The sequence below is a fragment of the Tupaia chinensis genome, unplaced genomic scaffold (genome assembly GCF_000334495.1).
Source record: "Tupaia chinensis unplaced genomic scaffold, TupChi_1.0 Scaffold000437_1, whole genome shotgun sequence".
In the NCBI taxonomy this organism is placed as follows: Eukaryota; Metazoa; Chordata; class Mammalia; order Scandentia; family Tupaiidae; genus Tupaia; species Tupaia belangeri.
Window position 1 is genome coordinate 471356 of NW_006159942.1, and position 14499 is coordinate 485854.

The window sequence follows — 14499 nt, forward strand, 5'->3', positions numbered from 1 at the left end:
TACAGCATTTACTTTCTACTTTTGTTCACTGTTTTGCTAACCGCGTTGCCTCCAATAATGGCTAATTATGTATGTTTTCAAGACTCTAGTTTTGGTTTCTTCTCTAATTTTCATGACAGAGGCTGCAATTTGACAGCCCACGGGCTGGCTATGACTGGCAGATGCTTTTTGTGGCCTTGTGTAATATTTATAAAAATGTGAGGAGGAGGCACAGTGGCACAGTGGTAAATTGCAGTGCTCGGCGAGGCTGACCTCCGTGGGAAAGCTCTGAGTTCAGATCTGGAGATCTCACCGGGTATGCTGGCAAGCTGGTGATTGGAGCTGGCTGAGGCTTTGGGGGGATCACTGTAGAGACCCTGTTGAGGTGCTGTCTCTCTATTCCTGTTTCTTTTTCTCTGTCTCTCTCTTTATCTTTCTTGCACATGAAAGAAAGAAATTTTTAAAAATGACAGCTTAGCAGGCAGTTAATATTAAAATGGTGAGATTTTTATATAAAGTCCCTTACCTAGTGTCTGGGGTTGCTGTGAGAATTAAGTTCAAGTTTAATGATACATATGAAGTATGTAACACTGAGTCTGTGTGTTTTTGTTTTTGTTTTTTTGGAGAGGTTTTTGCTATAGGGCGCATACGCTCGCCAGAAAGCTAGAGAGAGACAGAGAGGCAGAAAGCGAGAAATCACCCCCCAGGGAGTGAGCACACTGCAATCCCTTCTCCTCCATTCTCCTCTCAGGATCCTGGGCACACACACACACGCACCTGGTGTGAATTTAAGCCACCGGGTCCAAGACTTGAACCACGGTCAACTACATGGGAGTCCAACAACGTAACCATTACGCTAACTGCCGGTCCTGAGTCTGCATTTATAAACAGTCCAAAAAAGGGCAACTTACGCAGTTTTCAAAGTTTTTTTTTTTTTTAAAGCTCTTTAATATATATTCTTTTGTAACATTTAATTAACCCACTACCGAATACTTTTTTTTAGGGAGATTTTTTGCTAGAGGGCAAAAATTGCTATATTGTGCTTGCCAGAGAGATAGCAAAACAAAAAGTGAGAAATCACCCCCTGGTGGAGGGGAGGATGGCCACCCCACAGTCCCTTCTTCTCCATTCTCCTCTTGGGATTTTGGGCATTCACGCACATGTGGCCAGGCGTGTTTCAAGCTTCCGGGTCTAGGACTCAAACCACGGTTGACCTTGTGGGAGTCCAGCAATGTAACCATTATGACATCTGCTGGTCCCCAGAATACTTTTTCTTGTCTCAGTTTTTAAAAATTAAAGATGGAATTAAATATATATACCTTTGCATATGTGAATATGCACATGTATTCATATTTACATATTCACTGAACTCATTGTCTCTTCTGATCATCGACAGACACTTGCACAGTGTCTGCCTTAGCTCAGGGAACAAGTCTGCCTGCATGAACTAGCTGTGGACTATGTGCCAGTAACCGCTGCAAATAGACATACAGACAGAACGATTAGGCCCAGCAAAGCGGCTCCTATTAGCACTGTGCCCAGGCCAGCCGGTACAGGCTTTCTGTTTATATTGCCTTGATAACTGGGTGAAAATGACTATTTATTTTTAGCTTCCAAAATTGTATTGATTTATTAAATTTATAAATTAATTTTCGTGATTTGGAACATAGTAGTTTTCTTAAACTAAAATATTTCTCAGATTTTCTTTTTTATTTAATTTTACTTATTTTATTACTATTATTTGTTTTGAAGTTTTGTTATAGGGCATATGTGCTCACCAGAGAGAGACAGAAAAAGAGAGAGAAAGTGAGAAAGCAAGCTGCCAGGATGGGAACTTGAACTGTGGTTGGCCATGCCCAGCACCTTAACGACCACATCACTTGCAGGCCCCCTTCATATTTTCTTTTTATGAACTGGGCATTTTATTTTTATCTCTCTGTTATTTCTGAAGAGCAGAATCATAGTTAGCAGTTACGTTACCTTTATCAGTATATCACTTAATCTTTTGTCAGCTTGTTCATACTAATTAATGAAAGATTATTTTTTTAGTTGCCTGTTTCTTTTGTATTGATTCATATGCTTTCTTTATATCTTTTGATGGAAATTAGTATTTGTTTATTAAATGTATTGCACATCTCCCCCAGGTTTTTGCTTGCCAACATCAATTTGTGCATTGTTTTATCATACATAAGTTTTTTTGTTTTTTGAGAAGTTTTTGCTATAGGGCTCATGTGTTCGCCAGGAAGACAGAGAGACAAAAATGCGAGAAATCACCCCCCCAGGGGGCATGGCCAGGCCACAATCCATTCTCCTCCATTCTCCTCTCAGGATCTTGGGCACACACGCACACACGCCTGCGTGTTTAAGCCACCGGGTCTGGGACTTGAACTGCGGTTGACAACACAGGAGTCCAGCGACATAGCCATTACACTAACTGCTGGTCCCATTATACATAAGTTTTAAGTTCTTTCTGAAGTCAACTCAACTTTCTCAATAGTCTCTTTGATGGGGTCTATGTTTTGCATCAGGGTTAAAAAGACTCTTTCATTAATGGTGAGCAACTTAAAGTTTGCCTGGGACTCCCCCCCCCCCAAAGTTTTAGCGCTGAATGGCCCACATCCTAGGAAAACCCTCGATCCATTAAACTGAGATATTGGTCATCCCATCTCCTTCAAGATTAGAAAAAGAGTGGCTGGCCCGCAGTGCAGTGGTTAAGTACTGTGTTTGGGGAGCTCCGTCCCACATGGCTCACTGTGGTTTAAGTTCTAGTTCTGGCCTTTAAAACACACTAATGCCCACAATCCTGTTGGGGAGGAGAAATGGGGGTAAGGGGAGGAAGCCAGTGTGACCAGGTCCCATTAGGGAATACTTTCTCTCTCTCTTTTTCTCTGTCTCTCAGTTGCATGTGTGCCCTCTGGCATTAAAAAAGAAAAAAAAAAAAAAGGCAACAAAAGAAACCCCAAGTAACAAAACAGCTTGATCAATAGATTAAAAAACCGAAATGACCCATACTTTCTTTCAGTACTATTATTTATTTATTTATTTATTTATTTAGGAGAGGTTTTTGCGATAGGGCACGTGCACTCGCCAGACAGACAGAGAGAGACAGAGAGACAGACACTGAGAAATCAACACCCCCATTAGGGAATACTTTCCCTCTCTCTTTTTCTCTGTCTCTCAGTTGCATGTGTGCCCTCTGGCATTAAAAAGAAAAAAATAAAAGCAACAAAAGAAACCCAAAATAACAAAATAGCTTGATCAATAGGTTAAAAAACCAAAATGACCCATACTTTCTTTCAGTATTTTTTTTTATTTTTAAATATTTGATTCATTTTATTTTTGCCTGAGAAGTGAGATAGGAGTCTGATTCCATTTCCGTCTACATGCCTAGTTAGTTCTCTAATATGTATCAGTGTAAATAATCATTCTTTCCTTTAGAAATTTAAGTGACCACTGGTATCAGATACCAAATTCTCACATGTATATGAAGAAACTGAGTTTCTGAGAGTAACCTGTGGAAGATTACTGAGGTAATACATGGAAGAGCCAAAATGTTAGTCAATGTTTTTTTTAGAAAGCGATTTTTTTGTATGTAGGGGACATACACTCTCTGGAGAGACAGAGAGAGACAGAGAGAGACAGAGAGACAGAAAGCAAAAAATTACCCCCCAGGAGAGGGTCACACTGTAATCCCTTCTCCTCCATTCTCCTCTCAGGATTTTGGGCACCCACGCATAAGCGCCTGTTGTGAGTTTTAAGCCACTGGGTCTGGGATTTGAACTGAAGCTGACTATGTAGGAGTCCAGCGATGTAATCATTACTCCATCTGTTGGTCTCTGTTAATCAATTTTTTAAGCTATAATTTTGGTATTTTGTTTTTTTCCCCTATGTCTGTCTCCTTTAAAACTTTGGGCTTCCACTTAATATTTTGTTTATTAAACACCTAATATCAGTGTTGTCTGCTACTAAATTGATATTTATAAAAATGAAAAGCAGTTTTGTGAGGTATAAAAACATGAAACATATAGCATGATCAATCACTCAAATTACGTTAAAGATAAAAAATACTAAGTTGTAATTCTTGTATTTCTTTGTACTTATTTTAATTTTCTTTTATATTAACATATATAACATATATTGTAGTTTTCTATGTATAAATTTTAAAGACTAATTACACCATGAATACCTACGTAAGTTGAGAAACAGATTATTGCAAGTTCTTCCCAGTTACATCTTCTGACTTCTGCTCTAAAAGTAGCCGTTGTCTTTTAGGATAATTATTTCTTCTGGGGGATAGTCATTCTCTGTTTTCTTTACATTTTATCACATATATATTTGTGTTGTTCTCAACAGTAAAATTAATTTTGCCTTTGTTTGGGGTATTGGGCATAAATGAAATTGTATTGTGTACATCCTTTTATAATTTCTTTTATTTACACAAAATTATTTTTGAGATTTATCCATGTTTGTGCTTCTAGTTGAGGTTTAGTAATATAAATAATTAAAAAAAATATTGTCAGTATTCTCACTAGAGAGACACACAGAGAGAAAAACAGAGTGGTTGAAAGAAAGCAAGAAAGATGCCCTCAAGGGAGATGGTCACTCTGCAATTCCTCTTCCTCCATTTCTCCTTTTCAGGACTTTAGTCATGCATGCACAAGTGCCCAGCATGTTCTTCAAGCTGCTGGGTCTAAGACTTGAACCACATCGTCGGCCATGTGGGATTTAACTACCTTAGCCACCATGACACTGGTTGGCCCCATATAAATAATTTTTATCCCAAGCTTTCAAATCTATTTAAAATTTTAGATTTATTTATTCATGAAATTGTTTCCCCCCCAAATTATGATGCAGAAATAGCAAATATGACTTAGAATAAGAAATCTCCAGAGGTGCACAACATAATGCCATGTTCCTTGTTGCTGATGAATGTGGTAAAATCCTTGCTTTGACAATCACACACTACAGGCGTGCTTTGAAGGTTCATATTGTGCTCCACAAAGATGTACAATAACTGGATACAAATCAGAAATTATAAAATGAGTTTCAAAATGTTTGGAGGAAAAAACAATGAAAATGCAGATGTAAAACAATACAGCATAACAACTATTTGCATAGTATTTGCATTGTATTCGATATTATAAATAGAGATGATTCAAAGTCCTTGGGAGTTTGCATGTAGGATATATGCAAATACTAGGCCATTTTATACATTGGACTTGAGCATCTGTGAATTTGGGATATTTCTGGGGACCCTGGGACCAATCCTCTGTTGTTAGGAGGGGACTATTGTGTATGATTCTTAGTAAGTCACAGCCTCATTTTTTTAATCTATAGTTTTTCCCCAAGTTAAGGGTTTTAGCTTGAAGTTCATTTATCAGACTCTTGACTGCTGTTTTTGAATTTTTCCAAAAGACCAGGAAGTGAAAGAAGGACAGAAAATCAGTTTTCTTTGTTTCCATTGCTGTACATTAGGTATACAAAAGATTGTTTTAAGAATATGAACTATTAATAATATGGCATGATCTATTTTGGTTAGTAGGCGTTTCTATTGAGAATGGTGAAATTCCAGAAACGCCTACCTCAAAGATTTTTTTTTAGCGTAAAGCATGCATAGCACAGTATTTCACAAGAGAAAATAACTGTCTAACATCATCAGAAAATCATGTGCTTTTTAGTGTGTGTGCTGAGGATGCCTCTGTGGAGCCTGGTTTGCACAGTCATGCCTGTGTGACGTCTGCGTGGGTGGTAGTGTATTATATGCCCGCTCAGGCATATGACAGTGATGGTTTGGGAAAGGAAACTTCTGGTGCTCAAAGTGAGTAAGAGGTTTCACTAGTAGTAAAATCACAACACATCCTTGCTTCTACTGGTGATTTTGACTTAGATGGAAAAGGTTCTTTTTTTTTTTTTTTTTTATTTTAACATTTTCGGTGTTGAGGTTTTTACTTGTATTTTGTTTTGTCTTTATTTGCGTGGATCCAAATTCTCAAGTTATGTGAGTTAAAACCTGATGTTTCTGATACTATTTTTAATTATTCCCTTTCGATTTCACTGAGGAGTACTTTATGTAAAATTAACTGCATTCACTTAAAATGTACGGATTGGTGATTTTTTTGGTTTCTATTTATTTTTTTTTGCTATATCTTTTTTTATTTTAAACATTTAATTTTTAATCATTTATTTATTTTTACATTTTCCCACGTTTACACTACATACCAAACATTTTTTTTTGGAGAGATTTTTTGCTATAGGGCGCGTGCGCTCGCCAGACAGACAGAGAGAGACAGAGAGACAGAAAGTGAGAAATCACCCCCAAGAGGGGATAGTCACGCCGCAATACCTTCTCCTTCATTCTCCTCTCGGGATCTTGGGCACACACGCACACGTGCCCGGCATGAGTTTTAAGCCACCGGGTCCGGGACACGAACTGCGGTCGACTACGTGGGAGTCCAACGACATAGCCATCACGCTAACTGCTGGTTCCCAATACCAAACATTTTTTATTCATACTCCATAGTTCTTGACAGTTACTAGTTTCAAAATTAAAAAAAAAACTGAATTTCAAAAATAATGTTTAAAATATTTGTTATAATTTTGTTTGTGACTCTATAACAACAGAAACAGTATGGTTTAAAATATTTTTGAGAAAAATATTTACATGTCTACTACTCAGACTGTTGGAAAACAAATGCCTAGCACACAAGTCACACACAAACCTCAATTCACCTCTGCCTACCTAGTATTCTGTGATATTCCATCTGCTAGCAAAGATCAGCCATTTTTTTCTTCCTTCACAGTCTTCTCAAGATGATCTGGTTGTGTTTGCTCTTTTGCAGTCTCTATTGATTATATTGCTGGAAAAGTCCAGGTTATTTTATGGTATGAATTCTTTTTTATAGCTTCTCTGCAAGGCAGAACTGTTTATGGTGCTAAGCCTTCTTTCCAAGAGCTTCTGTTGGCTTACTTGAGATCTATCTTAGTTCCATAGTTTTCTGATTAATCTTCAGATATGACATTCAGTCAAAGTCCTGTCCAATAATGAGTATTTCCAGTTTCTGATTCAATGCAACAGGTATTATCAAACTTATGCAAATAACCCTTCTGCCACAAAATAAGAATACTCCCAAATATTTTCCAATTCCAGAGGGATCAGGAAGGAAGAAAAGTTTATGTTTCCATTTAAAGAAACAATCAAGAAGAAAAAAGATTTGAACCTATATATGACCCTATCAACAGCTCAGAAGAAAGCAAAATCCTTAAATTGGGAAAACAAAGCATAATAAAGAAAAAAAATCAGTAACGTCTTACTCAAAAGTCATAAAATTCTATTTCACCAGTTCAGTCTTATGTTTAATCTCTCTTCTGTTGAATTTGCAGTGTTCCTGTGGTCTGATCTTTTCATTTAAATCCTAGAAGTTAACATTCAATGCTATTATTGATATTTCTTGTTCCTAGCATTAAGTTGGTCATTTTTTTGGTTGCTTTCTATTCTCTTATTTCTGTATGTGTGTCTTTAGTTTTCCTGGTAGAGCACTCCTTTCAGAACTTTTTTTTTTTTTTTGAGAGGTTTTTCGCTATAGGGCACGTGCGCTCGCCAGACAGGCCGAGAGAGACAGAGAGACAGAAAGTGAGAAATCACCCCCCAGGGGGGATGGCCGCGCCACAATCCCTTCTCCTCCGTTCTCCTCCCGGGATCTTGGACACACATGCACACGCGCCCGGCATGAGTTTTAAGCCACCGGGTCCAGGACGCGAACTGCGGTCGACTACATGGGAGTCCAGCGACATAGCCATTATGTAACTGCTGGTCCCATCTTTTCAGAACTTCTTGAAGAATGGATCTGCTTTTGGCAAATTCTTTCAGGTCTTGTTTATCTGAGAATGTCTTTATCCTTTCTTTCCATATGAAAGATAATCTTGCTGGGTATAGTATTTTTGGTTGAAATTGTTTTTCACTTAACAGTTTGAATATATTTTCCCATTCTTTCCTTGCTCACATTGTATCTGTTGAGAGGTCTGAGGTTAGCCTGATTGGATAACCTTTACAAGTAATCTGACGTTTCTCTCTTCCCAATTTTAGTATCTTGTCTTTGTGGATTTTGCCAGTCTGGCTATTATGTGCCTTGGAGAAATCTTCTTGGGTTGATTCTATTAGGGGTCCTTTGTATTTCTTGGGTCTGGATATTTGAATGCCTCTCTAGATTTGGAAATATTTCTTCCAAGATTTCATGGAATAGATTATCAATGCCCTTATTAGTTTTTTCACCTTCTGGATACTGATTATCTGGATGTTTGGGCACTTAATGTTATCTAGTACTTGTTGTATAGTATTCTCATTTTTGGGGGTTCTCAGTTTTTTTGGTTGTTTTTTCTAGATCAGAGGTTTTGCCTTCAACATCTGAGATCTGATCTTCTTCATCTACTTTTAATACTTTCGAGGGAGGTTTTGATTTCCTGAATTGCAGCCTTCAATTTGATATTTCCTCTTTCAGATAGTGCAAGAATTTTCTTCCCTCCTGGAACTTGTTGTCTCTTTTTCTCCTGCGTGTTCTGGAGTTCATTGTCTCTCAGCTGTTGCATCTCATTTAGTCTTGTCACTATGAATATTCTGAATTCTCTATCAGACATTTCCACCAGTTCTACTGTACTTCTGTGAATGATGAAGGATTGTTCTTTTCACTTAGATGAGAGATTTTTTTTTTTGGTTTCTCATATTTCTTATGCCTCTGCGGTGGTTTCTGGTCATTCTGTGACAAAATCTTTCCTCCACTGTGCTTTGCAATGTGGTATCCACAGATAGAGATTATGAATTCATGCTTATAAAAAGAAATTTCTTCCTTAAAGCAGGAGGTTCAATAAGCATTGAGGATTTCAATAAATCTAAAAGTATTCAGATGCTTGGCTACTGCGTACCTATGTCTATCTAGATATTCTGTGTGTGGAAAGTGAAGAGCAGGTTAAATAAAAAAAAAAAAAAAAGCAAAAGGAAAAGAAAAAAAAAACTAAACAAAAACAACCAAAAAAAGAGAACAAAAAAGTTTTTATAAAGCTAAAAAATGAAAAAAATGAAAAAGTCTGGACTTTAAATGGCTTCTGAAATTAGCAAGAGAAAGAAAAAGCCTGAGGATAAGATAAGTGGTTTAAAAATTTAAAAAGAAAAAAAATCTAAAGAGAGAGAGAGAGTGAGACAGACAGATAGACAGAAACAGAGAAAGGATAGAGGTCTCCCTACCTTGTCTGCATATTTCGGTAGTCTAGAAGATGGAGTTTAGAGCATAGCTTCTGTGAACATGCCAGGGACACACCTCAGCTTTTTTTTTTTTTATTAGTATATTTTTAATTAATTCATTAGTTTTTAAAATTTTATTTTATTTATTATCATAACCTTTTTTATATTATATTGAATCACATATATCTTTACACATCTCAGCTTTAAAATGGCTTCTTGTTGGGCCCAGGAGTTAGTGTAATGGCTATGTCACTGGACTCCCATGTAGTCGACCATGGTTTGAGTTCCTGACTGGTGGCTTAAACTCATGCCAGTCACATGTGCGTGCGTGGCCAAGATCCCGAGAGGAGAATGAATGCGGCATGACCATCCCCCCTGGGGGGTGATTTCTCGCTTTCTGTCTCTCTGTCTGTCTCTGTCTTTCTGGCTAATGCACGTGCCCTATAGAAAAAACCTCTCCAAAGCAAGGAAACAAACAAACAAACAAACAAAACCCCCAAAATGGCTTCTTGTCTGAGTATTTTGGGAGCCTAGAAGATGGGATTTAGAGCATGTTTTCCTGAACGTGCCAGGACACACCTCAGATTTAAAATGGCTTCTTGCCTGCGTATTTCAGGAGTCTACCAGTTTGGTGAGTGTTGACAGTTGTATATACCTGGCGATCATTGCCACAAATAAGATAGGAAGTATTTCCATGATTTTCCTAATATTATTTATGTATCTTTTTAGTTCAACCCTGTGATAACTGCGATCTGCAGGCAGCCACTGACCTGTTTTTTTGTCACCATAATTTACTTAGAATGTTATGTTCTTAGTAGAATTTCATGTGGTATATATAGTGCATACTTTTATCTGTCTTGTTTTGTGCAACAGAATGAGTTTGTGATTTGTCCATGTTGCAGTGTTTTGCATTGCTGAGAAGTATTTTATTATATAATTTATCATTTAGTCAATAGCAAACTTCCTTGATTATTGTCACTTCATAGTGAAGCTTGAACTTAGGTAGAGTTTTTTGTTGTTGTTCTTTTTTTTTTTTTTTTTTTTTTTTTTTTATTATAGGGGGGGTGGGTTCGCCCGAAGAGCGCGTGCACTCGCCAGACAGGCAGAGAGACAGAGAGACAGAAAGCGAGAAATCGCCCCCCAGGGGGGATGGTCACGCCGCAATCCCTTCTCCTCCATTCTCCTCTCGGGATCTTGGGCACGCACGCACACGCGCCCAGCGTGAGTTTTAAACCACCGGGTCCGGATCGCGAACCATGATCAGCTACGAGGGAGTCCAGCGACATAGCCATTACGCTAACTGCTGGTCCCTGTTGTTCTTTTTAAAAAATTGTTTTGGTTACCTAGGTTTGTATCCCCATGCAAATTTTAGAATCAAATTCTCAATTTTCACAAAAAACTTATTGTATTTTGATTGAGGCTAAATTTATAAACCAATTTGAGGAGAATAGGCATTTTAACAATATTGAGTCTTCCCAGCCAATGAGATATTTTGCTTCATAGATAGTTAATTCTGCTCTCATAAAATAAGCTTGGAAATGTTTCCCTCCTTATTGACTTTCTGAAAGCATTTGTGTGTAAGATTAGAATTAATTTTTCCTTACATAATTTTTAAAAATTTGTCAGCATAGCCAATATGATGGGAAGATTTTTCTGACAATAAATTCAGACTCTAAAGATGTATGATTCCTCAGATGATTTGTTCTATTTTTAACTGCCAGAGCGAGTGTATGTTTGCATATATGTATGCATGAGAGAGAGAGAGACTATCTCCCAGTAGAGCAAGGTCATGCTGCAATCCTTTTTCCTCCATTTCTCTGTCCTGTCAGGATTTGAGGCACACACCCACAAGTGTCAGCATGTTTTCTAAGTCACCTGGCTGGGATTTCAGCTGAGATTGACTGTATAGTAGTTGGTTCCCAATATGCTGTGCTTACCTGTTGAGCTGTAGGGCTGGCCCAATGTATTTATTTTTTAAAAAGCTTTGGGACCAGCAGTTGGTATAATGGGTATGTCACTGAGCTCCCATGTAGTCGACTGCGGTTCAAGTCCCAGACCCGGTGGCTTAAACTCATGCCGGGCATGTGTGCGTGCGTGTCCAAGATCCTAAGAAGAGAATGGAGGAGAAGGGATTGCGGCATGGCCATCCCCCCTGGGCAGTGATTTCACAGTTTCTGTCTCTGTCTCTCTCTGTCTTTCTGGTGAGTCCACGTGCCCTATAGCAAAAACCTCTCCAAAAAAAAAAAAAGCTTTGAATGCTGTTATCTTTCAGTGAATTTGGCCATTTCATCTATGTTACCGAATGTTTTAAAAAGTTTGTTTTTCTTCCATGAGTGAAAGAAACAGAGAGCGGGACAGAGAGAGAGACAAAGATACAGCACTCCCAAAAGTGTGCTGATGCTGCTATCTGCCCCTCTGCCAGCTTTGGTTTGAGGCCATGCATGTACCTGACATACTCGGGGAGGGTGATAGGCTCACAGCACTGGACCTAGACTTAGGTTAGGTCTGGTACTGAGTGGGGGCGTCCCATGTGGTCCTGGCCTGTGGGGCCCGGCATCTCAGTAGCCCATGTCACGTTGACGGTGCCTGTTTCTTCTTCATTGATTAGCACTAAAGGTACTAATTTTTCTGTAAATACTGCATTTGCTGCCTATCAAATGTTGGCATGCTGTATTATTATTTTTTTAAATTTGCCAGAGGGTGCATGTGTTTGCAAGGGGGACAGAGAGAGAGAGAGAGAGAGAGGGAGAGAGAGAGAACACTCTTATGCCATAAACCCTTCCTCATATATCCTTGATTTTGAAATTTGGGGGCATGTACACACATGTGCCCAGCATATTTTGCAAGCTGCCGAGTCTGGGACTCAAATCCTGTAGCCAGCCATGTGAGATCCAGTCACCTTAACCCCTAGACTGCAGGCTGGCCCAGTATATTGTGCTTTTATCATCATCTAGTCAAAATATTCTCTAATTTCCTTATGCATTTCCTTTTCTGCCAAAGAACTACTTAGAAATATGTTTGATCTCCAAATATTTGGTATTAAAATATTACGGTTAATGTCCAACTTAATTCTGTTTAGGTTGGAGGATATCTTTTGTATGATTCAGTTATGTAGTTTTTTGAGACTTGTTTTGTGGCCTATAATGTGGTCAAACGAAGTGATTATGCCATGAGTGTTTGAAAAGAATGTGTATTCTGCAGATGCTGGTTTACTGTCAATGAACATCAATTAGGCCAATGCCGTTAATATTATATCAGTTGCATAAAAGATTTGGTTCCAAAGTCGAATCTATAAAATGAGGTATATTTACAGGCATCTTATTTTTATTCCTGTCCCATTTTATACTTTCAGTTTTGAAATTATAAGCACAAAAAAAACCCTAAACACACACACACACCGCACACACGCACACACGCATTCCTCCAGCCTGTCTTACGTAAGTGGTAGTGTGCTATGTGCACTTTCATCTCTCTGTTTCTGTCACTTGACGATGTATTGTGAAGAGCACGACATGATAGTTTATAGAGCTTTTCCTCACTCTTTTTAAAGAGTTTTATTATACTTCATTTTGTGTTTAGTGAATCAGCCCCCTGTGAATGAATATTTGGGTTAATTCTGAAAGATTTGCTATTACAAACATGATTGTAATGCATAGCCTTGTGCACATTTTCTTCTCATACCCTGCCTGTGTATCTTTGGGATACATTCCGAGAAGCAGAACTGCTGGGTTAAAAGGAAACTGCATGCGTAACTTTGCTATATTGCCAAATTTCCCTCCATCCAGGTTGCAACATCTTTCATTCCTATTGGCAGTTTAGAGGCATGCCTATCTCCCCGCAGTCTCGTCAGAGATTTAAAGCAGGATGGTGGTGAGGGGCACCATGGGCCTAAAGCACGGGATGGCTGAACAGGTGGGGAGAGTGGGTCCAAGTTCAGTCCAGGGAGAATTTCACTAGACAATTGCTGTGCTAATTTTGTTTTTCATTCATAATGTATGTGCTCATTGGCAACTGCAACCCAAATATGACCTGAAGAATGTGAGAAAATGTGACTGTAACTAGGAGTCAGATCTATTGGTGTGTATTTCTCCCTACCATGCATCTCTTTTCAGAAGTGGAAGGTGCTGTTCAACAAAGTAACTCATTAATGTCACAAACAAGGAAGGACAACAGCACTTTAGGTAACATTTCTTTCTTTTCTTTATCTTTTTGAAAAGTATTTGCCATAGGGCACATGCGCTTTCCAGGAAGAGAAAGAGAGACAGAGACAAAGACAGTGAGAGGGAAATTGAGAAATCATTCCTCTTTTTTTTTTTTTTGGAGAGGTTTTTGCTATAGGGCGTGGACGCTCGCCAGACAGACAGAGAGAGACAGAGAGACAGAAAGCGAGAAATCACCCTCCAGGGAGGATGGCCACGCCACAATCTCTTCTCCTCCATTCTCCTCTCGGGATCATGGGCACGCACACACACATGCCTGGCGTGAGTTTAAGCCACTGGGTCCAGGACTCGAACCGCAGTCGACTACGTGGGAGTCCAGTGACATAGCCATTACGCTAACTGCTGGTCCCACAATCATCCCTCTTAGGGGATGGCTATGCAGCCATCCCTTCTCCATTCTCTTCCTAGGATTTTGGGCACACATCCATGCATGCCTGGCATGAATTTCAAGTCACCATATCTGGGACTTGAACCATTGTCAACCATGTGGGAATCCAGTGCCTTAACCACCATGCTACCTACTGGCCCCAAGTAGCATTTCTTTGAATGATAATGGCCATACAGTCTTTATATGAGAGAAAGGAGGAATATTTCATAGGGTCTTGTGTATTGCAGTCCTTCTACCCCAGCTTCCCAGTTAGCCAGGATTACGGGTTTGTACCACCAGGTATTCAACCTGTTTAGGTTAGTCTGGGAGCTGAACGTGGTCCTTCTGTATGGCCCCAGCCTTGTGCAATGACACCTTACTGCTTTCATCACCACAAATGGATCACATATAGTTTTTACATTTTAGGATCTTGAATGGCTTATGTGTAATTATAGACTATATTATCTAATGACATTATGTTTAAAGATATTGTTAAATTTTTCATTCTCAAAATATTTCTATACTTATTTAACAGCTATTTAAAGAATGTGGTCACTAAGCAAACTCATGATATATCTAGATTTATTTTTGAGAGAAATTTTTACTATAGGGTGCATGTGCTCACCAGAGAAATAGACAGAAAGCAAGAAATCACCCACCCCCCCCACCCCCAAGATGGAATGGCCATGCTCCAATCCCTT

General features: G+C 38.8%; 1 protein-coding gene across 4 annotated transcripts in view; it reads left to right on the plus strand.

Annotated features, from left to right (window-relative positions):
- The window catches only part of LOC102500602 (cell surface glycoprotein CD200 receptor 1), a 48157-nt gene that overhangs the window by 12034 nt on the left and 21624 nt on the right, over positions 1-14499 (plus strand). For 2 of the 4 annotated variants that reach the window (XM_014590371.2, XM_006155119.3), the window contains exon 2: positions 13324-13392. The exons of the other annotated variants lie outside the window; for them this stretch is intronic. In XM_014590371.2, coding sequence (XP_014445857.1) covers positions 13324-13392 — 69 coding nt within the window. The remainder of the gene's footprint in view (positions 1-13323; positions 13393-14499) is intronic. 4 annotated transcript variants of the gene reach the window in all.